At 37.3% G+C, this 22954-nt stretch overlaps 1 protein-coding gene across 2 annotated transcripts in view; it reads left to right on the top strand.

The window, feature by feature from the left end:
- The window catches only part of Slc44a1 (solute carrier family 44 member 1), a 134187-nt gene that overhangs the window by 52479 nt on the left and 58754 nt on the right, over window positions 1-22954 (top strand). For both annotated transcript variants that reach the window (XM_047525647.1, XM_047525646.1), the window contains exon 3: window positions 5184-5326. In XM_047525647.1, coding sequence (XP_047381603.1) covers window positions 5184-5326 — 143 coding nt within the window. The remainder of the gene's footprint in view (window positions 1-5183; window positions 5327-22954) is intronic.

The following is a 22954-nucleotide window of genomic DNA, read 5'->3' as shown; positions in this document are numbered from 1 at the left end:
TCATTTTAACTACTTTTAAGTATATAGTTCAGTTAAAAACGTTTGTTTTTAATCTACTCTTTAGTTTTTTCTCAGTTACAATAGTAAACCAAGTGAGTTTATACTTCTCCCTGCAAGAATACTCTTAAAATTTTAACTGTCTCTGCTTTCCCATAGGATCATAAAATTTTGGAAGAGGAAGGATTTAAGCGATTGATCTAGTCCAATCTTTGGGACCAATAAGAAAGTGGACTTAGAGAATTCAAAGTTAACCTGCCCAGACTTGAGAGTTGTATTAGTGGCAAAGCCAGGATCAGATCTCAGTATTCCTTGTCTGTTTTATTCATTGTTCTAGTTCTCCGTGAAACTGAGCCTCTCATTTTGCTCCTGAATGCCCCATTACTTTCTTTTTTGATTGAGAACATTTCATTGCTTTTAGGCCTTTTTTTTTGGTGTGGGGGGGTGATGGGGGGAGTAGAGATGGAACTCAGGGGCACTTAACCACTGAGTCACATCCCCAGCCCTTATTTATTTATTTATTTATTTATTTATTTATTTATTTATTTTGAGTCAGGGTCTCACTAAGTTGCTTAGGGCCTCACTAGGTTGCTAAGGCTGACCTTGAACTTATAATCCTCCTGACTTAGCCTCCTGAGTTGCTGGGATTACAGGTGTGCACCACTGTGCTCAGCTGCTTTTAGGACTTTTAGGGTGAGACTTGCATTTGTGTATGCTCAATAAATGCTTATTGAGTGAACATTTCCTAGATTTTGATTTTTTTTTTTTTTTTTCCTCTTTTCTCTTTCTAGAAGTAATAAATTCTATTAAACTTTAAAGGAATCCAGAAGTTTGGCACCCTGGCAAAAGTTTTATTATTTTTTTAGTGTGTTTGCAGAAATATTAGTTCTATACCACGCCTTTAGCTTTTGCCTATCTCCTGGGTCCTAATAGCCTTACTTGCCTCAGGATTCTCAGAAGAGAAGAAATAGAAGTCAAGTGCTATGGATCAGTTGTTAAGAGATTGACCCCAAGTGTTGATTGAGATATGGGACATAAATGAGGTGGTGTTTGACAGAGAGATAGTCAGGAAAAGTTTTCCCTAACCCCTGGGAGAGGGCTATAACCATAACTCATTTTCCCCCATCTTTTTTATTTTGAAACATTTTGTTACATTCACATACTACCTCTGCCCTCCATACATTATTTTTGTTGTCCCTCTACCCCCAAAACTAAGGCCATCCTCCTTTCTCAGTTGCTTAGTAAAAGCTCTAGGGGTGAGTTGGTCACATTGGTGCTTGCCTTTAATCCCAGTGACTGAAGTGGGAGGATCACAAGTTTGAGTTCAGCCTGGGCAGCTTAGTGAAGCCCTGTCTCAAAACAAGACAAATAAAAAAAGTAAAAAGGGCTTGGAATTTAGCTCAGTGGTAGAGTGTCCCTGGACTCAATCCCAATACCAAAAAAAGAAGCTCTAAGTGTGAAATCCACATACACTTGTGAAATTAAAGTGTGTCCTCTTTTTTCTTTTTTCTTTTTCATCCCTCCCTCCCTTCCTTCCTTCCTTGATTCCATCCCTCCTTCCTTCCTTCCACTAGTACTGAATGAATCTAAGCAAAGTTAAAGCTCTTACTTAAATAGAACTAGACCTTGTGATGCGACGGGGAAATGAGCACCGTTTGTTAATTAGCAAATTGTCTTTCTCCCACTGAGGCAGTAAGCACCAACTAGTCGCTAGGTCTTGCCCATGACCCATCGCCCCAGTATGCTTTTACCTGATTCCAGTCACCTTCCGTATGTGAGTGGATTTTTCTGCTCCTCCTCTCTCTCTTAAAATAATAGTCCTGAAAACACTTCAGCAACTCAGTCATTTTAAGATTTTAGCCATGGTTCTCTTCCTTACTAACTGGCTTACTTTCTCTCTAGTGATTGCTTTCTATTCCATGCTTATAAAAGCTTTCCTTACCCTCCTGATCATTTGCTTCATTAATGTGATTTCCCTCTGTGGGAAGCCTTTTCCCTCCCCTCTCTGTGGAGCCATTAAATTATCAAGTGTATTTTATAAAGTTTCTCTCACCATGTTTTAATTTTATGTACTATATTTTTTTCTCTTCTGAAACTATATTGCTTCCTGCATTTGGGTTTTAGCTTTTTTCTTTTTAAGGAGATTGTAATTTTAATTGTATGTGGCCTAGCTCCCCATTGTCATTGCTTGTGCTGTAGAGGAAGTCCCTAGGATAATAGTCATGGTTTCTTCCTGTCTTATTATCTTGCTATTTGCCTTCCTTCTCTGCCTTCGGCTTCTCACCCTCTCTATTCTAATGTTTCTGGAAGCTACTAAGAAGTTTAAATGACCTATGTGAAAATATTTCAGTGTCCCACTTTAGCATATATATGTAACATTTATAATTTATACCCTGCCTACATCCTGGAGGGATGTGCAGTAGCTTATGATAAAGAAAAAAATCCAAATGTCCAACAGTACTGTTAAAAATAGAAAAGGAAATCAAAAACTGTTTAAAGAATCTCTAACAACATACTTATCAAACATAAAAAAAATTCCTATAAGAAGTAAAAGACCTTATTAACCTTTTAATTATGTAACAGCTTTGCTATTTGCGAGTGGTAGTGAAAGAAGATTAATTGTAGTATAAGTAGTTTGTGTAGTAATAAAATTACTGATATTGTTTTTCTCCTTTTCCCCCTAGAAATTTTTGTTCTAAAACAGAGAAGCAAAGAGACTTTTGTTAGTCTCCAGTTACCATTGTTTTCCCCCTTAGTCTGATTTTTCCATTCAAATTTACCATGAACAGCTGCCATTTATGGATCACCTGTCATGCAGTAGAATTCAGCTAGGAATTGGATATATGTTACCTCATTTAGGCCTCATCATTAGGCTGTGAGGTAGATGGTATTGCTCAGTGTTGGAGGTGAACAGAGCAGAGTCTAAGTAGGTAATTGGATCAAAGTCACAGGTAGTTAAGTAAGTGGTAGAGAGAATTTGAATTCAGGTGTTTCTGAATTCTAAGTCCATTCCCTTTTTATTACCCTGATGCTTCTTATTAAAGAAATACAGTGGAAAGTGTGTTCACATTCTGGAAGTGTAATGAATACCTGAGATAATCAATATATAAAGAAAAAGATTTGTCTTGACTCCTAGTTTTACAGGTTTTAGTCCTTGATTGGTTGGCTGTGTACTTCTGGGACTGTATTGGCACCTCATGGTGGCAACATGTGGCAGAGCAATAGGAAGGAAAGAACTGAGGTCACACAGTCCTATTCAAGGGCACTTCTCCAGTGACCTCAAGCTCTCCTACTAAGCCCACCTCTTAAAGGTTCCACCACCTCCTGGCAGCACCATGGGACAGGGACCAACACTTTAACACAGGGACTTGATTAACACCAGTGAGACTGATTGCCCTTGGAGCCTTGGAGGAGTCAGGAGAGAGGGAGGTAGGCAACAGGGGAATGTAAGTACTGACCAGCTTTGCCCAAACCGGTGCTGCTTTGAGGTAGAAGGGTACCAAAATGTACTGAGACATACACTTGATATATATAATCTCATGAAATTCTCTTAACAGCCCTTGTGGTAAGTGGTTTTAGCTGTAACGTAAAGGTGGGTAAACTGAGGCACAGAGCATTAAGCAAGTTTGTCCAACATCACACAAGTAGGAAATTAAGTCATCAGTATTTCATTGATAACACAGGTTTAGCTATCTAGCCCCAAAGCCTGTAGTCTTTCCCATATAGCATTTTCTCATTTCTATTAGCATTAATAGCTAATATTCATTGAGCTCTTACTATATGCCTGGCAGATTTCTTACCACAGTGGGTTGTGTCATTTAACCTTTACCATAGCCTGATGAGCTGTTTACTCTTTATCTCCATTTTACAGGTGAGTAACTTGAGGCAGATCCTTGGCCAGGATCAGAGAGCCAAAGAATAGCAAATCAGGCATAGTCTCTATGAGTCTGCTTTCTCACATATTTGTAAGAAGTTTCTTCTGACAAGAGCTACACTCACGGCTCTTCTTTCTCACCTCCCTCACCTGCACAATGAAAGTAGAAGGGTTTTGTTTAGTTTTTTAGGTAAGTATACTTACAGGGGGAACTATAGTTCTCTGAGGAGTTTATATGTTGAGTATAGTGTTTACCACTGTGGCCTGAGATCTAGCAGCACTATTTAGATAAGTGCTGCTCATGATAGTTGGCAGTGATGATCTCTGCCTTCCTAGCCACTTTAGTGAAGATAACAAAAACTTACCCTTTTAATGACCAGGCTGCACAACATTTCTTAACCCCAGTCTTTCCCCACAATACAACCAGTTCATCAGCAGTGATTCCCCTCACTTCCAGTTCCTACGCCCAGTAATCTGCCATTGCATGTAGGCTTTTACTGCTTTGTTTTGGTCAGCGCATGCCTGACCTAGCAAGCATGATGTGGTTCTGAAGTTTCTCTCCTTTGCCTCTGGTACTGGGATGAAGCATATTCCCACAAAATGAAGTGACCCTTGCAGTACACAAAACCAGTGCCTCACTTACTGTCCTTGAGTCTCTAATGTGAAGAGCTCGGCAGTGCTTGGTGATACAGTTCTTGGCTTGTATACAGCTTTAGTGCATGAAGAAAATAAGAAAGTGTTGTGTGCACTGAAGTGGGAATGATTCAAAACCCACAAACCTTTTTTTTTTTTTTTTTTTTTGGATTTTTTTCATTTATATTTTGCTCTTGTCCATTTAATAGAGTCCCTTTACAACCAAATAAAACAAAAGAATGAAGAAAGCTGGATTTGATTCTGTGCTCAGATCTTTCCTGGCTTCTGTGGGCTTAGTAGCTCATTTAACTTCTCTGGGCCTCAGTTTCTTCATGGTGGGGATTAGAGACAATGTGTGATAAGTACCTAGTACAGAGCCTGGCATTGAGCAGGTGTTCAACATAGAGAGGCTGCCATTATTATTATAAAATGCAGAGATGAGCTAATGATGTGAAAGCTGGAGATTTGTTTTGTTAGGGTAGTAAATAGTATTTCCCTGTGGACTTCTTTGTGCTGCTCATTTGCAATCCAAGGAAAACAGTGGAATAGTGTTTGCAATAAGGAAAGATAGCTCTTTGTTCCCTTCAGCAGACAAAAGAAACTCATTATCATATCGAGTAGTGACTGTTGGTATTGAAATGGTTTATTTGTGTGTGTTTTTTTTCTGTTTCTTTCCTAGGGATTTATATGTGGCTTTTCAGTAGCAACAGGTGCAGCAGCGAGACTAGTGTCAGGATACGACAGCTATGGAAATATCTGTGGGCAGAAAAATGCAAAGTTGGAAGCAATACCATACAGTGGCATGGACCACACCCACCGGAAGTGAGTAGACTTGCTGAATGATGAACACTGTGGAAACTTTGAAGGAGGCACAGAGAAAATCCTGTTTTTTTTTTAACTTCTTTAAAGATAAATCTACTGAATATTTTTATGACTTTTGCTGGTGTTTTTTGTTTGTTTTTAAACTGCATATTTGAATCATTCCTGTTTTCAGTCAACAAACACATCCTCTGGGAAACAAAATTAGCTGCCATGTTAAATGGACTTACTTTAGTAGCTTGAGGTTTGAATGGTTAAAAGCTTGATTTGGGAAGCTTACTCTTGTACTCTGTTTTCCCATTAACCTTTGGGTTGCACTGTTTTAACCCAGAATAACAGTATTTTTCTAAGATTACACTTGATGGGAAATAGGGATGATAATAAATAGAAAAATTAAAGTTATAATGTAACATTTTGTGGTGCATCATTTGTAGGTACACATCACTTTCCAATTTTATAAAAGATATATTTTCCTTGTCAAACTGTGAAATTTGTTTTGGGTTCTCAATATTCATCTTTTGGGTTTCTTGAGATTCCTGACTTAATTGCCTTTTTTTGTCAAAAGCACTACTATTTCATTTTTAATGTCTGGGGAGAATATATTCCATCTAATATATTTTATGTATGATACCAGTGTAACTGTTCAAACTGTACATTTATACCCCATCAAAATTTTTTAGATTTTTTTCTAGTATCAAATCATATCTTCAGAATTAACAAAATTAATTATAAGGTAACCAGGCTAATCAGTCTAATATACTTTATAGGAAAAGGCTAAGCAGATACAAACATTTTTAAAGCTATGTCACCTATTTTCTAGGAGGATAATTTGAAATAGCTATTTATTGTTGTGTAAATCTATTGGTTAAACCTCAATCCCTCTGTGTAAGATCAATTTGATAATTTTGCAGACTTGAAGAAATTCAAATAACTATTTCTGAGATATTGCATCCTTAAATGAAGGAGAGAGAATGCAGCTCAAGTAAACAAAATTTTAGTAATAATAATGAATATTTGTATAGCATGCCAGAGTGGACAAGTATATGCCACCCTGTGAGGTGGTCTAACGGAGGCTTAGATACTGCAGTGCCTTTCTGAGACCATGTGACTGGTGGGCAGTAGAATATCCAGAGCAGACTACAAGCTTCTCTCTTAATAGGCACCTGCATCCCTTAAGAGAAGGAAAAATTAGACTCTTAGTAATTTGGAAGATTGCTTAATGTTTTCTTCTTTTTGATTGCTCCTTGAATTTAACACAAATTTTAGTTCTTGTGTTATTTTTTCTAGCAAAATTATTCATATCTCTTTTGTTTACCTTTTATCTTGAAATATTTTTGAACTCAATAGACATTGCAAAAGTAGTACAGAGTTCCACTGTTTTTTCTTTCAGGGAGCATCTATGCTGTAAAATATTGTCTAACTCTTTAATACTGTTGATCTGTACCAAATATAAAATTAGGTGACTGAGGAAATAAGAAGCAAAGGGCTCTCCTCTATCAGGTGTACTGCTCACAGGGAATGTAATCATTTTTGTCGCTCTCTTGGTAACTTGCTAATGACTCTGAGCATATTCTTATGATAAGATTTGTGTAAATGCCACTCTTCACATTTTACCTTTTCGTGACTCCTCAGGCCAGTAGCAGAGATTTCAAGTCCTTGGATTATTCTGTGTACACTTTGGTCTCTTTTAAAGAGGAACTGCATATCATTCTGAGACAGTGGTCATTCTTCCCTGAATGCTTAGCATCATTGAGAACCATTCATATATAATTTCTCAACTATAGCTATTCTTTAACTCATCTGTACATGTTTAAAATTTATTTTCCATCTCTGCTTATACCTCTTCTACCTTATAAGCTTTGTAGTACTAATCCACTTAAGTATTTCTGTCTGTAAATGGCAATTATTTTCAATGAATGGTAAATTTTTTAACATACCCTTTGAGGTAAGTGTATAGTATTTGGATTTGGAAAGTGAAAGGAAGGTAGTAGTCTTCATGTTTATTGTCTTTATTCCATCCTCCTCTTTCTCCTGTCAAATGCATTGACTTCCTTCTTTTGCCATTCATTTCCTTATACTTCTTTGGCTTCATCTGTGTTGATCACTTTCTCTCATCCTCGATCCTTAGTCCCTGTTTAGCACCTAATGCTTACTTGAACCTCCATACCTATTTGTTGAATAAATCAACAGATGAGTCCTCCAAAGTCAGGTACAGCTAATTCTCTCTTGCTTTCATAAGTTTTGCCTCCTCTGTCAAGAAAAAAATAATATTCCTTTCTCATGTGGCTAAATTCTACTAATCTTCAGCTTTCAGCATAAATGTCACTTCCAAAGAGGTCTTCTTTGATCTCAGAATTTAAGTATTGTATCCTGTAATATGTGCAATTACACATTGATTGTTCCATGGCTCGTTGGATGTGTGTCTCTCCTAAGTGCCACAAGAGAAGCAGCCGCTCTTATTCACTGTTTTATTCACTGCTCTATCCCCAGGGCGCATCTCAAAACCTGAAAGTAGTAGGCACCCAGTTAAATGCTTGCTGAATGAGAAAATATATTTACTTCAGGAGTGTGGTTCTAAGAAATGAATAACTGAGTTTGGGAATCTGAATATTTTAAGATTATTAATGCATATTGCAAAATGGCTTTCAATAAAGACAGTTCCATTTATATTCCCACCAACAGTGTATGAGACTGCTTTATTTTTACTGGTATTATTAGTTTTTCTTCTTTACTATTTTGATAGACCAAAGAATGGTGCTTTATAGTTTTAATTTGTATGTCTTTGATTATTAATGACTGTGAACCTTTTTCCACTTGTTTGTTAGCCTCTCATGAAAACTGTTGTGCAAGTGTATCTATTCTTGGTCTTCTTATCTCTAATCTGCTCCATCCTTTATGCTGTAATAGGATTAAGTTCTTTAAAACAGGGCTTTTATTTTGTCATTTTCCTGTTCAAGAGCCTTTGCCTTCTTGTTGCTGTCTGTGGTATCAAAGATGAGCCCGCTCAGCCCCTGCCATTCCAGGCCTTCTGCGGTCTGGACCCATTTCACCTCTCCAGACCTCTCTCACTGTTCCACAGTGTGCTGTTATTATTGCCCGTGACCTTCAATTAATTCTATCTCTGTGGTATTCCTTCTGCCTGTCTGCCAATCTGATTCTTTGAAACACGATGGAACTCACAACTCACCTTTTTATGAAATGTTTCAAAAGTAACCTATCCCATAGTGAGCTTTCCTTTACTTTGATTACCTGAACTTTTCCTATCTCATACTGGTTATTCTGTCGCCTTCAATTTGCTCTCTAATTATTTTGTGTTTCTCATCTGTCTGTATTAATTGTCAGTTGCTAGGTAACCATATTACCATAAACTTAGTGGCTTTAAACAAGAAGTGTTTCTCATCTCAGCTTGGGAATCCAGATGTGGCTTGCCTTGGCCTTCAGCTTCCCCAGATTGTTCAGGGCTGCAGTCAAGGGGTCAGTAAGGGTCAGTCAGAGGGGAAAGGCTCCCCTTCCAGGTACAAGTGGTTGTTGGCAGCATACAGTTCCTTGAGGATGCTGGACTTGCTGGCTACCACTGGAGGCCCCCTCAGTACAGGCCATGTGGATGGGCAGTTTGCTCCATCAGAGCCAACAGTGAGAGTATCAATAGAGAGTTTGCTAGAAAGATCGGAGTTACAGTCCTAAGTGATATCCATCCTCTTTGCCATATTCCACTGATTAGAAGCAAACCCAAGGAAGAGAGGATGACACAAGGGCACAGTCAGACACAGGGAGAGCAGGGGCCTCTTAGAGTCTGTCTGCCACTCTGCCAACTCTGCTCCTGAAACACCATATTTCCTTTAGCCCTCAGAGCTGAGCACCTAGGAGTTCCATAAGAAGGGCTATTCAATTGTAATAATAAAGAAAGGAAGAAAATCAGGAGAAAAATCAGAAGGGGATAACTTTGATCTGTTTTAACTAGAATGTTTAAGATGCCAAGATGACTAAAAGAATTCTATTAGGAATAAAGAAAAAGTAATATTTTCTTATTCCAATTATACAGGACATCCTCCTGTATACTTTAAATCAATTATTCCAAGGGGATAACTTTGACCTGTTTTAACTAGAATGTTTAAGATGCCAAGATGACTAAAAGAATTCTATTAGGAATAAAGAAAAAGTAATATTTTTTTATTCCAATTATAATGGGTTCTTTTTCTCCAAGTAGTATTTTTGACATGCTAATACATTTGTTGCAGTAATAAGGATGCATAGAAAGATGGCAGACAGTATTTTGTGAGATAATATGAAAACACTAATTTCAAATAGATCAAGCTGATTTTTAAGTCAGTTGCTTGAGATATTTAAAACTTTTCTGCTTAAAAATAATGCTTAGATATGGTTCTAAGGATGAGTCAACTCAGAAAAGTTCATTTATCTTAGAACCAAAAAGTAAAAAGTATCAGGAATTAAAGAATCTTTAAGATTATTTAATGTGCAAGCTCCTTAAAGCCCATCAAGTATTTGTGAGTGTCAACTAAATCCTAAAATGAGAATGTCTTGCTTTGTAGCTGAGCTTTTTTGTAGTAATACTACCACAGAACATAGGTAGGGTTTTTCTTTTCTTTTTTTTTTGATGTTGAGGAATAGGGTGGTAGGAATATATTTTTGAACTCTGGTGATTCCAAAAGACATATCTTTTCTGCCACATTATAGATTGTCTACTGTTTTTCAGCTCTGTAATATGTAAGCAACCTAAGAGTGTATGTGTCAATTTTGAGACCAAAAATTATTATTATTACTCTTTTTTTTTTTTTTTTAAATAAAGAAAAAGGTTTATTTAGCTCACAATTTTGGAAGTTCAAGGTCGAAGATCAGAAAGCTACACTGGCCTCTGGTGAGGGCTTAATTGCAGATGGCATCATGTTTGGATTAGGGCAGGAGTGTGTAGGGGAGCCCTTGGAGCAAACAACCACATCTTGAAATGGGAAGCTAGAGAGAGTGCTATTATTATTAAAATTCTTCCCGTAGAGGAAGCCCCTGTCTTCCATATAAGTTTGGACACAGAACAGGGATGCTACTATTTAGTTCTAATGTACCTGAATTAGTGGAATAAGGGATTGTGCTGGGACAGAAGGTCTAGCTTTCTTGGTCTCTGGGGAGAAGATTGGAGTAGGGGTGGGGTGTTGTGTTCCCATGTCCAGGGTGGGAGAGAATATGGTGAGTTGGCATTGGCTTTTAGTATTGTAAAACTGGGTGAGACTGGGGAACTGCTTTTAATTGTTTTAATTTAGACATGCTATTCTTATTAGAATTCTGTTCTCCATCTTGCAAACAATCCTGACAGAGTTTAGTGTTCACATTCTTTGTTACTCTAATAAGTTCTCAGTGTATTTTATTTATATTGATTTGTACATAGAGGTTCTAAAGACAGATTTTTGCACAAATTTAATTTTTTCATTTTTTTTTAGTCTTTCCTCTGAGGAAGCCGTTTAAAGTTCCAATCATTGGTTAAAGCTCTGTGGTCCTAAAATGCCTCTCACATTTCAGATAATCCGTGTTAACAGGACGTAGGTGAACTAGAGGTCTGAGGAGGGTGATGGTATCTGTGTATGAGTACAGTGTCTGTAAGCATTTTATTTGGCACCTTTTTCAATTTCCTGCATCATCTTAACAGGATACCAAGCGAAAACTCCAATTCTGAGTGTGTTTTACTTCTTTTGTTCTCATTCTCATTGTAAGTTTACAGCTGAAAATATTTGTGCTAGAAGGCCCTTGGGATCATTGAGCTCCTACATTTTACGAGTAAAAAAACTGGGGTCTAGGCAACAGGAGAGACGGAAGAAAGATACAGTTTTTTTCCTCAGTATCCACAGGACACACACATACACACACCTCCACACACCAAAATCTGTGGATGCTCAAGTCCTTTGTATAAGTGGTATTTGAATGAAACCTACAGACATCCTCCTGTATACTTTAAATCATCTCTAGACTACTTGTAATGCCTGATATAATGTAAACAGCTATTACACTGTATTGTTTAGGGAATAATGACAAGATAAAAAAAGTCCATACATATGCAGTACAGAGGCACTTTCTTTTCCAATATTTTCAGTTCTCAGTTGGTTAAATGCACTGGTACAGAATCCAGGGACCCAGAACCCATGGATCTGGAGGACTGTCTGTAAGAGCAGGCCCGCACTCTGCTCTCGCCCTCAGCCGAGTGCTCTTTGTGTTAGTCTGCAGTGTCCCTGGTGAACTGTACAGTGATTCTGATTTTCCATCTTTTTCATTTGGGGATCCTTTCCTGCCAGCATTTGGAAATGAAAGAAACTTATGGGAAGATAGAAAAAAGGGCAGGTTATATAAATTGATAAAATTATAACTAAAGAGACTTTGAAAGGAACCACAGCACCTCTACAACCTATGAAGGCTTTGAATAATTTGAAGGCAATCTTGTCTGTTTCTATCTCTGTCAGATAAATAATATGAATAGTGATGATGAAATGTGTTATTCTCATTTCACATTTTTTTACCATTTGTATGTTTTAAATATTTACTAAAAAACACCTCATTTAAAACTGATGGGTTTTTTTTTTTTTGTAAGACAGTTGATTGACTCATGATCAGTAGTGTTAGAGAGACTCTTTTTGTTTTTATGATCTTCGTGGATACAGTGTAGGACTTTCGTGGTCATTGATCACCTGTAAAGCTCAGAGTTCTGTAGGTTCAGTGTATGTGATTCAGTCTACCCTAGGATCACTGATTAGCTTACTGACTTACATATAAAGGTTATTTAGGGGGTTGGTAATGATGTTGTACTAATATGAAGAAGGTGTTCACTCTTAAAACATTTTCCAGTTTCTGAGCTCTCTGTGCCCATACCATGTCATATAACCACCTATTTTAGGAAAAACATTTTTCTTTAATTTGTCAATGTGTAAAACATGCTTCTTTTGAAGACTTTTAAAAGAGTTATCAAATCTGTTGATTGTGCATACCTGTCCCTGTTTGAAAAAGAACTAACTACAGGGCTGGGGAGATGGCTCAGTTGGTAGAGTGCTTGCCTTGCAAGCACAAGGCCCGGGGTTCCATCCCCAGCACTGCAAAAAAAAAAAAAAAAAAACTAATTACAGACGAAATTTGCTAAAATATTTGCTTTTACAGTCTTTTTATCAGCTAAGTATAGTTCTTTGTGTTTATGTGATTAGGATTTATTTCTGTGCCTCCTGATTTGACTGGAGTTGCTATGTATTAAAGAAATACTCTTTACATTTTTTACATTCCTGAAAATTCTATTATTTTATTTAACCCTCAGCAAAAATTAATTGAAAAATCAATTGTGTGCTAGACTTTTTTTTTTTTAGGTTAATATTTCCAATTTTTTGTTGGTTCATTTTATTTTGGTTTTTGTGATGCAGGGGATCCAACCCACAGTCTCATGCATACTCGGCAGGCACTCTCTCACTGAGCTATATCCCCAGCCTAGAGACCTCTTTTAGTATTAATAAAATAGGAAACAGCCAAAATGGTTGGGGGGAAAAATGGAGTTTGTGTAAATTCACTCATTCACAAGCTATTTCTTGGCCGTCTTCTTTGTTTTAGGGACTTGAGATTATGTTTGCTCTCGAACTGAATAGACACACTTTTATCTCATGGAAATTGAAATCTAATAGAGAAAGCAGAACTTCATAAACTCATCATGTAACCACAGATTATTTCAGCTGAAGAAAGCCTTGTGAAGAGAGGTATAAGGGCAATGCCATCTGAGGCACTGTGGAACCAGAAAAAAATGATCTGTGGACGTATGTCCATCAGCAGGGAGTATCTGCATACGTTATTAAGGGAACAGTAAGTTATAACACAGTAGAGGCAGCGTGATTTTAGTGATATATGTAAAAATGTACATGTACTTAGAAAAGTATGGAATGACATGTAAATGTTAACAATGTGATGAACTATTGAATTATATTATATTCCTTTAGATTTCTCTTTTCCCTAAGTTTTCTACAAGCAATATCTATTACTTGCATTAATGAAAAAGATTAAAAAAAATTGTAGTCTCTATCCTTGAAGAGCTTGTTCTGGTGAGGAAGACAGAATGCAGAGATAAATGACGACAGTGCAATGGGATCATCTTGTATCAGTGTCTACTGAATGCTGGGTGACTCCATTTTCCTGGGTTCCTGACAGCAGGCTGGTGAGGAAAGAAACATAAGTCAATTTGATGGTAGAACTGGGACCACCATTAGTTTTCTATTATTGCTGTAACAAATTACCACAAACTAAGCAACTTAAAACAATGAAGTTCTGTAAATCAGAAATAGGAACACAGCACAGCTTAGCTGGTTCTTTGGTCCAGGTTTCATAGGCTCAGTTGTCGGGGCTGCAATTTTTTCTTATGACTCTGGGCAATGAATTGTCTTCCAGACTCCTTCAGGTGTTGACAGTGCTGTTCCAGGTGACTATAGGGCCGAGGTATGTTTCCTTGCTGTCAGCTAGGAGTCATTCTCGTCTTCTGGAGTCAGCCTTCTGACTCCAGCAATACCTGGTAAAACTCTTCTTGAATCCTGCTGACCTTTTTTTAGGGCAGCATCTTGATTATAGGTTGTACATGAGGATTGAAGGGTCAGCCAGTGACTGGGGGCTAAGGGACAGACAGTTTTAAGCAGTTTTAGAGCCCTAGTTAAAAAGGTTGAGGTCAGGGCAGGGCTTGCATCCTGTCAGGGAAAAATCACACAGAGTTGGTCTCAGATTACACATACGTGATGAGAGCGAAGCTGGTGAATGGATGGTCCTGAGAACTATTGGGCTGACAGGTGGCTCCAGAGCCCACCTTCTGGTGAGGATGGAATTCTGAGTAGAAGGCCAGGCTTGGTTCTTGTTGACTGAGGAACAGCCAACTGAGTCTATAGGTTGGAATTCTTACAGGCCAAGCTAAAGCCAGGTGAAGACTGGCTCACATGGGAAGGAGCTCTTGACTGTTGCATGGGGTTTGTAGAAGCATAGAGGATGAGAAGTGGTACATTCATGTGGTGTGCTAGTGCTTGAGTTTACACATTCCTCAGAGCAGCCCAGGAGCTCATCTCTAGTTCCCACACTTAGGGACAATTTTGAGCAAATGGTGGTATTCTAAACCCTTCAGGATTTTGATCTTTACTTCAAGGGAAAACACTGTCCTGTCTCCTGTCACTATGATTCCAGCATTAACTTACCACCTCTTCTAGTTCAGCTTAATATGTGAAAGAACAGCCTACATAGATACCTCCTGTGAACTTGGATTTGTGGGCTTCCACAAATTTACCAGCATTCAGAAATAGTAACATTTATGATGTTCTAAACTGAAACTTAATGTATTATTTATGAACTTTTTTTCAAAACTTTCATTTTCTCCTATGGAAAATGTTAGAAGTTATAGAAGAGAGAGCTAAATTTTCAGAAGACAAATTTAAAGGAGACATCTTTGGAAAATGTTTTTTGTTGATGTTATATTTGGTGACCACACTTCTCTTTAAGCTTGAATTTTATCTCCTTACAAAAGTACAGATGTTACTTTTGCTATTGTAATTCTGCTTCTAGGATAATACCTGCTATGGATTACGCTAGCAATTCGAAAGGTCTGTCTACATGTTGAGAAATGCAGAAGTCAACAGCCAAAATGTTTTGCTGATTCTAAATAGGGAGGTGGAATGCCACTTTACAAAATTAGATGACATGGATGTAGGTAGGCAAGCCTGGGGCAATTGGTATGTCTCTGTGCTGCCTGACTAGGAGTGAATGTATACTTGCTATATCTAAGTTAGACAGCTGGTCTACATGCTCATTCACTACCTCAGTTGGTTCCAAGTTAACTTGATACCTGCAAAGATTTTTAAAAGCTTTTTTCATTGTACATAAGCTCGTACATCTTGATCTTTATTATACACTTTAGGTAATTATTAACAACTTTAACTATGAATTTTACATTCCTTGATTCATCACCTATTTTTATTCATCTGGGTGTAAGAGACGAGAGCACCTGAAAATTTAGAAGGCACATAGTTAACACTAGTTGCAAATTCAGGATTCCTTAGGACCACCTTCAGGTTCAGTAATTTGCCAGAAAGAAAGACTCACAGAACCCACTAAAAGCCATTATACTCCTGCTTAGAGTTTAGTACAGGAAGAAGATGCAGATTAAAGTCAGTCAACAAAAGAGTGCAGACGCAGAGCTTCCAATATTCACACTCTTGGAGAATAGAACAACGTGGAGTCGGAGCACCTTAATTTCCTGGCACTGATGTGTAACAATGCACAGAGACTATGGCCACTAGGAAAGGTCAACTGAGCCCCAGTGTTCAGCACTTTTATTGGGACTTGATTATGCCTCTGACTCAATCTTTAGCCTCCAGCCCCTCCAGTCAATCTGATACCACATGTGATCCAAAACTCCCAGTGTACATGCCATTGTTGGTCTTTGTAGAGTGGTCAACCCCTGCCCTACATGCTATCTGATGTGGCCCGCCCTCACTCTGAATCACATTGTCAGACTATCTGCCATGACCCAAGACCACAAGTAAACAAGGACACTCCTAAGAGGTGTAGAGATTAACTCCCAGAAGTTAAGGTCAAAGTCCGGACTTCTTTCTAAGTAAAGTTAAATTCTTACTACACACTGGGACTGTAGATTAAATTGAATTTTGTAAAGTGCACATTCAAGAAGATACTTTATGTATTTTATTTTTGCAGTTTTATTAAGGTGTAACTTACATATGATAAAATTCACCCATTTTAAATATACAGTTTGGATTTTGGTAAATGTATGCAGTCTTGCCTCCATCCTTACCCCCAGGCAACCGCTGATCTGTTCTTGTTAGTGTAGGTTTGTTTTTTCTAGACTGTCATGAAATCATAGAGTATGTAATGTTTTGTCTCTGCCTTTTTCACATAGCATAAGGTTAATGAGATTTATCTGTGCTGTTTAAATACATCAGTAGGTGGATCTTTTAAATTACCAGGTAGTATTCCATTGCATGGCTATACTACATTTTTTTTATCTGTACATGTTTTTTAAATTTTTATATTAAAACTTTTTTTTTACTATCATGAATGACACTACTTTGAAAACGTGTACATGATTTTTTATGAACAAATATGTCATTATTCTTGGGTGGATAGTTAGGACTGGGATTGCTGAGTCATATTGTGAGGGTATATTTAACTTTATAGGAAATTGTCAAACTGTTTTCCAGAGTGTTCGCCCCATTTTGCATTCTCACTAGGAAAGTGGGTGGATTAGGGGTTGCTCTACCTCCCCATGAACAAATGTATCATCAGTCTTTTTTATTTTTAGCTATTTTGATGGGTGTGTAGTGGTATCTCATTGTTTTCAATTCACGTCTAATGACCAGTGGTGTTGAGCATCTTTTTGAGCGCTAATCAAGACATTCATCAATCTCCTTAGTATTAATACCTTTTGCACATTTTTTAATAAATTGGTTTCTTTTAATGACTTGTAAGAGTTCTTCATATAATCTGGATATAAGACTTTTGTTAGGTATATGTTTTGCAAATGCTTTCTCCAATCTGTGGTTTGCCTTTTTGTTCTCTTAATGCATCTTTTGCCATTAAGAGGAAAAGTTTGTAATTTTGATGGAGTCAAATTTATCCATTTTAATCAATGGTTCGTATTTTTGTGTTTTATTTAGGAAATCATTGCCTTTAAGTTCACAAAGATTTTTTTCTGTGCCTTTAAGTTCACAAAGATTTTTTTCTAGAATTTTTTTTTTTATTTAACCTGTGTGGTTTTTTCTGTGATCTATTTTGATTTAATTTTTATATGGTGTGAATAGGAAGTTAAGATTTTCTTCCCCAACCCCCATACAAAATTACAGTTATTTCAGCAGTATTTATTGAAAAGGCTATCTTCCCTTTTGATTTATCCTGACATCTTTGTTGAAAATAGATTTTTATTTTAAGTTTGAGGGAACAAAAGGAGTTCCTAGTAGGGATAGCCACCAGTATTATAGAGTAATAGAAATAGTTTGCCTCAAATTAAACAAACAAGGATGTCACCTTTTTTATACTGCTGTTTCAAATAACTAGTTGCAACAAATCCTATAAAAGAGACAAATGGAATGTGTATAGGTCATTATAGAGAAAATAATACTATTTGCCAATGACAGGGGACTATCACATGGAATGTTTAGGAGATGCAATAAAAACACCTTGAAACGAGGTGCTTAAATTATACGTTATAAAACATGTATCTAAGTAAATTCAGTCGTTTATCACTATGCAGAAAAATAAAAGGAAAAAGATAATACTTGTTTTTTTTTTGAAAAATAAAAGCCAAGAAGATTGTGTGTGTGTGTGTGTGTGTGTGTGTGTGTGGCCAAATATAGAGATTTATAACACTTTAATAGAAAAAAGAGAGAACAAATAATAAATTTAATCTATTTCTGGTTGAATAGTCTTGATAAAGATGACAGTACTAACAAAGTTAATTTATAGACTTAACACAGTACCAATTAATATCCCAATTGGATGTTGACTTTAACTTGATCAATAATATAAAATGCAGAGTAAAAAAGCAGTTAAGAATTTCAGAGGAAAAAAATACTTTTTAAATTATTCTCACAATAATTTGAGAGGATTAAAATCAGGTACATTTATTAAAAGACAAGGAAATCGAACTTTGGAGCCACAGTAGAAGTGCAGAAGAGATTATAACAGAAGTCTAGGCTAAGTGTAGTTACTGAAGTTTAGCGCCAGATTAGCTGGAAATTGTCTGATTTTGAAGGCAGAAAGACAAACTTGTGAGTTTGTCACTAGGGGTTAAAAATCGAGAAACCACTGTAAATTGCATAAGTGGACTGGGTATAACACAACAGGAAATATTGGACCTCTGAACTTTGTATGTGTACCCTATATAGAGGAGATAGCTGCTACTTGGTTTTGGCTGGGGTTTGGCATGTACATAGAGGAGCCTGTGATGCCAAGTTTTCAGGGGAGTCCAGAAATCTGTTGGTAGGAAGAAGAATTGGGAGGGAGCTCACAAGACTTGTAGGATCTTTTGATTTTTCAATGTTGACAATTAGTGTACTGGTCAAACAAAATATGTGGGAGTGAAGGATTCCTCACTGAATAAAGATTACATATCTATAGTTTTCTTTGTGCCATTAATAATTGTTTACTTTTGAGAGGAATAAAAGGAGTTTAGCCATTCTAAACTAAAACTTCTTCCAGAGTGCATCCACAGACTACCTAAACATAGGTTAGTAGCAATGATGGAAACAAAATAGAAATAGAAGAAATAAACTGGTAGTGGATTAATATATATATGAGAAGCCAAGTAAAATAAAACCTGTGGAAGCAATCAGTGTTTAACAAAAAATATTAAGTTGAATGATATTACAAAGAAAGCTAGCTCATACCATGCAAACTAAATTCCAGATGAATTAAATATTTTGAAATGAATATTATACTTATCTTTGCTTTAGAGAGGAGATAATTTATACATTGTTAAAGCTATAAAGAAAGTAAGTAATACCAAGGTTGGCATGTTTGGATGATGAAAAATTTGATTCTCTGATACAAAGATAAAAGCAACACAATGAAAACAGTATTTGCAGTTTTTTTTGTAATAGTAGTAAAATTTTTCATGTTATTGGGGATGTATCCATAGGATTAGATCCAGTAGACCGCCAAAGGATAATTTACATTGTAGAAAATAAGAATAATGTTTGAACTAAAGAGCTTTGTTTATAATATTAACAGTACTAGTACCCACTTCCTAGGGTGTTTGGGGAATAAATGTGCAGTGCCAGATGGGGAAAAGCAGCCATTTGACCCAACTTCACATGTACGTTGCCCATAATCTTTCTCATTGATTCTCACTCTAGCCCTGGGAAGTAGTTTAAATTTTTTCGGTGGAGGCTTTCAGGATTCACTTCATCCATAGTCACAGCATGGTCTTTGTCATCACCTTAATTGAGCCACCAAAAAAACCATCCACATAATTCAAGAACTCACCATTCTGGCCACAGGTTTCTCTTTCCAACTTGCATGTTCTTTTTTGCCACTAGTCTTTTGACTCCTGTATTTTCTCCTGAGTGGTCTTTTCTTTTTACTTTTACGCTTGTTTTTTCCTGTAACATATTTTTTTTTTCATAATATTGTGACAATATTTAGTGCCTGTCTCTACCTCACTCTGCCTTCAACAAAGATTGAAAAGAAATGTGTGAAGGACAAAGGATTTGAATAGACATTTTCCCTAAACAGATACCTGAATGACTAGGTACATGAATAGGCACATGAGAAGAGGCTCAGTAACATGAGCCATTATGTTAGGCAGCTTTTTGCTACTGTGACAAACTACCTGAGAAAGTCAATTTAGAGGAGGAAAGATTTATTTTTGGCTCCTGGTTTCAGTCTGTGACTGGCTGACTCCATGCTTTGGGTCCTGAGGCAAGGCAGAACATCATGGCAGCAGGAGCCTCTGGTAGAAGCCATTCATCTCATAGGAGCTGGGAAGCAGTGGCAGGAGGAAGGGCTGGGAACAAGGATATGGCCTGAAGGACCCACTCCCTTCAACTAGGACCTACCACCCACAGTTTCTGCCACTTCTCAATTTCCATTCAGCTATGAATCCCTCAGCGGATTAATCAGTTGATGAGGTCAGAGCCCTCATAACCAAATAACTTCCCAAAAATGGCACCTCCAAACAGTACTGTACTGGAGGACCAAGCCTTCAACACATGCGCTTTTGGTAGACAATTCATAGCCAAACCATAACATCAAAAAAATACCAATCAAAACCACAGTGGGTTGCCTCTCACATCCACTAGAACAGCTGGCTGTAATGGAAAAATACGGTGTCAAGTTTTGACAAAGATATGGAGAAATTGGAGCCCCCATACATTGCTGCTGGAAATATAGAAGGTGCAGCTGCTCAGGGTAAACAGTCTGGCCATTTTTTAAAAAATATTAAACATGGAATTACCATGTAATCTAGCAGTCCACTCCTTGGTGTCTACCCAAAATAATTAAAAATATGTTCACACAAAGACCTGCCCATGAAAATGTTGATGGAATTATTCATAATAGCCTAAAAGGAAAAACAGCACACATGTGCATCAACTGATGAATGAATAAACAAAACATTTCTGGTATATCTACAGAACTGAATATTATTCAGCCATAAAAAGGAATGAAGAACTGGTATTTACAATAGCATGAAGAACCTTGAAAGTGTTAGGCTAAATAAATGAATGCAGCTACAAAAATCACATACTGTCTGATTCCACTCATGAAATGTCTAGAAGAAGCAAATTTGTAGGGGAAGAAGTGTTGATTGATAATTGTGTAGAGTTGAGAGAGAAGAGATATAGGAGAATGTGACTGCTAATAAATAATTTCTTTTGGAGTGATGAAAATACTCTAAAATTAGATTTTAGTGAAAATCTCAATAAAATACACTTAAAACATTGAATTGCACAGTTGATAAAGGCAAAGTTTACGGTATGTTAATTATACCTCAATAAACTTGTTAAACTAAAGAGAAAATGGACTTTCTTGCCCTCATCTCATGACACATACTATTTCTCCGTATGATTGCTAGAAAAGTTGATTTTGAGAATACTTCTGATTATGTAGTATTGACATTGAACTTGTTTTTGGAGGTGTTCTTCCAGTTAATATGGCTAAATAGAAAAAGTTTTTTTTTTTCTTGCAGCTCTTGTGAAATGTTTTTAAAAGGTGTTTTTTTAATTTTCTTTTCTCCGCTTAGTATGAGAAACACAACTTACCATTAGTGATTCCTGGTTTTTATTCTGGCAGTGATTTCTCCCTCAATATAAGGAGACCAACTTTACAGCTAAATAGAAGAATCATTTTTCTCCTATGCTTTTACAGTTCATGCCTTTGTCTTTTTATGGTGGTATATCTTTGGCTCCTTTTTTTGATTTGTATGTGTGAGGGGGTCTTACTTTTCATCTCTTTCTGTGCCACTGACAGTTGGTTCAAAACTGTGAATTATGGAGGAAAATACTTGTGAAATTGCTTACGATTTTAGGAGGGTCACAGATTAGGAATCTCAACTACACACTCGCTTTGGTGACCTCTTCTGCTTCTAGGTGTAAGTTACCATTTATGTGCTTATCGGTCCCAAATCTCTGCCCTTGTCCAGGGTTCTCTGCTCGGATACTTTAACTTTTTAGGTCCACTCAGATGCTCTACAGATACTTCACATCTTTATCCTTTCTAGGAAAAGCCCCCATCTTTTTTTGTTTTGTTTTGTTTTGTTTCAATCCCCAAATCCCAAACCAGGATCCCAAACCAGAATCCCCCAGCCACCCTGGTCTGAATTAATACTAAGAATCATCCTCAATTTTTCCATTTCCTCTACATATATTAGTCATCAAGTATTTTTTTAATTGTGCCTAAATTGTTTAAAATCTGTTCCTGCTTGTTACCATTTCTACCCTAGTTCAAGGCGTCATTTCTTGGTGGAAATCCTGAAACCTCCTGACTAGTCTCCTTGCTTTGTGTCTTGTTCACCTTTAAGTCATTCTGTGTATTGCAGCTAATAAACTCCCCACAGCTTCTCAGGGCCTTTAGCATGGACTCCAAACTCGTTAACTCCATTAATAGCACTTGGAAGGCCCTAGACAGCCTCGCTTCAGCTCCTGTCCAGCCACCATGTCTCCATCATGGTGTGTATATCAGTCATGCTGACCTTATAATCTCAGCTGAGCCATGCTTCCTCTCACTTTATGCCCTAGTGGGCTCGTTCCCTCCTGCTCATCCCCTTTCCTCCATTCCTGGCTAACTCTTATCACTCTGTACTTCCTGGCTTTAGATACTTCTTCTGTGGACGTCTATTCTCCATTCATGAGACCCATCCGGGTCCTCCTCTGCTGTCCAGAGTTGCAGCTGTTTCCCTCACTTCTGGACTGTGAATGCTGGGAAGTAAGAGGCTTGCTTGTGATCTTTATCATTCTATCTCTAGTTCTTACTTAATCATCTATCTGGCAGAGTAGGTGTTTAATAAATTTCTGTTGAATAAAAGAGAGTGTTTCTCTCTACCTAAAATATCTTTTTACCATTTTTCTCTTGACCTCGACTTCACTTGACAAAATCTTGTACAATCACCATCTATCAATTAATTCAGTAAATAATTATGGAGCTCCTTCATTGTACCAAGCATTATTTTAGGCAATAAAGATATAGTGATTAGTAGTCAAATATCCCTGCCCTTCTGGAGCTGATAGTTTTTTGATGGAGACAGATGATAAACAAATAAATCAGTGTGTGAATGAAAGGGCTGAGGAGAAATGAATAAAACAGGGAAGATGGAGAAGGCGCATCAGAGTAAAGGGCTGGCCTTTTAGACAGGGTGGCCAACAAAGTCTTCAATGAGAAGATGAGTTTTGGATGAAAACTTCAAAGAAGTGAGGGACTAGCCTTGTTGCTTTCTAGAGAAGGAAAATTCCAGACAGATGGTGCAAAGGCTCCAAGGTGTGTGCCAAATAGTCTGAGGACTAGAAAGGGGACTAGGGGAGACCAGTGGGAGTTAAGGTCAGAGAGACAAATATCCTCTGAGTGTTGCCTTCTCAGTCTGATCCTTGGATGTCCTCTGTTACTTGAACTTGTTTTCAGTTGATGCTC

The sequence above is a fragment of the Sciurus carolinensis genome, chromosome 14 (assembly GCF_902686445.1).
Source record: "Sciurus carolinensis chromosome 14, mSciCar1.2, whole genome shotgun sequence".
In the NCBI taxonomy this organism is placed as follows: domain Eukaryota; kingdom Metazoa; phylum Chordata; class Mammalia; order Rodentia; family Sciuridae; genus Sciurus; species Sciurus carolinensis.
This window is presented reverse-complemented; position numbering and strand designations above follow the sequence as displayed.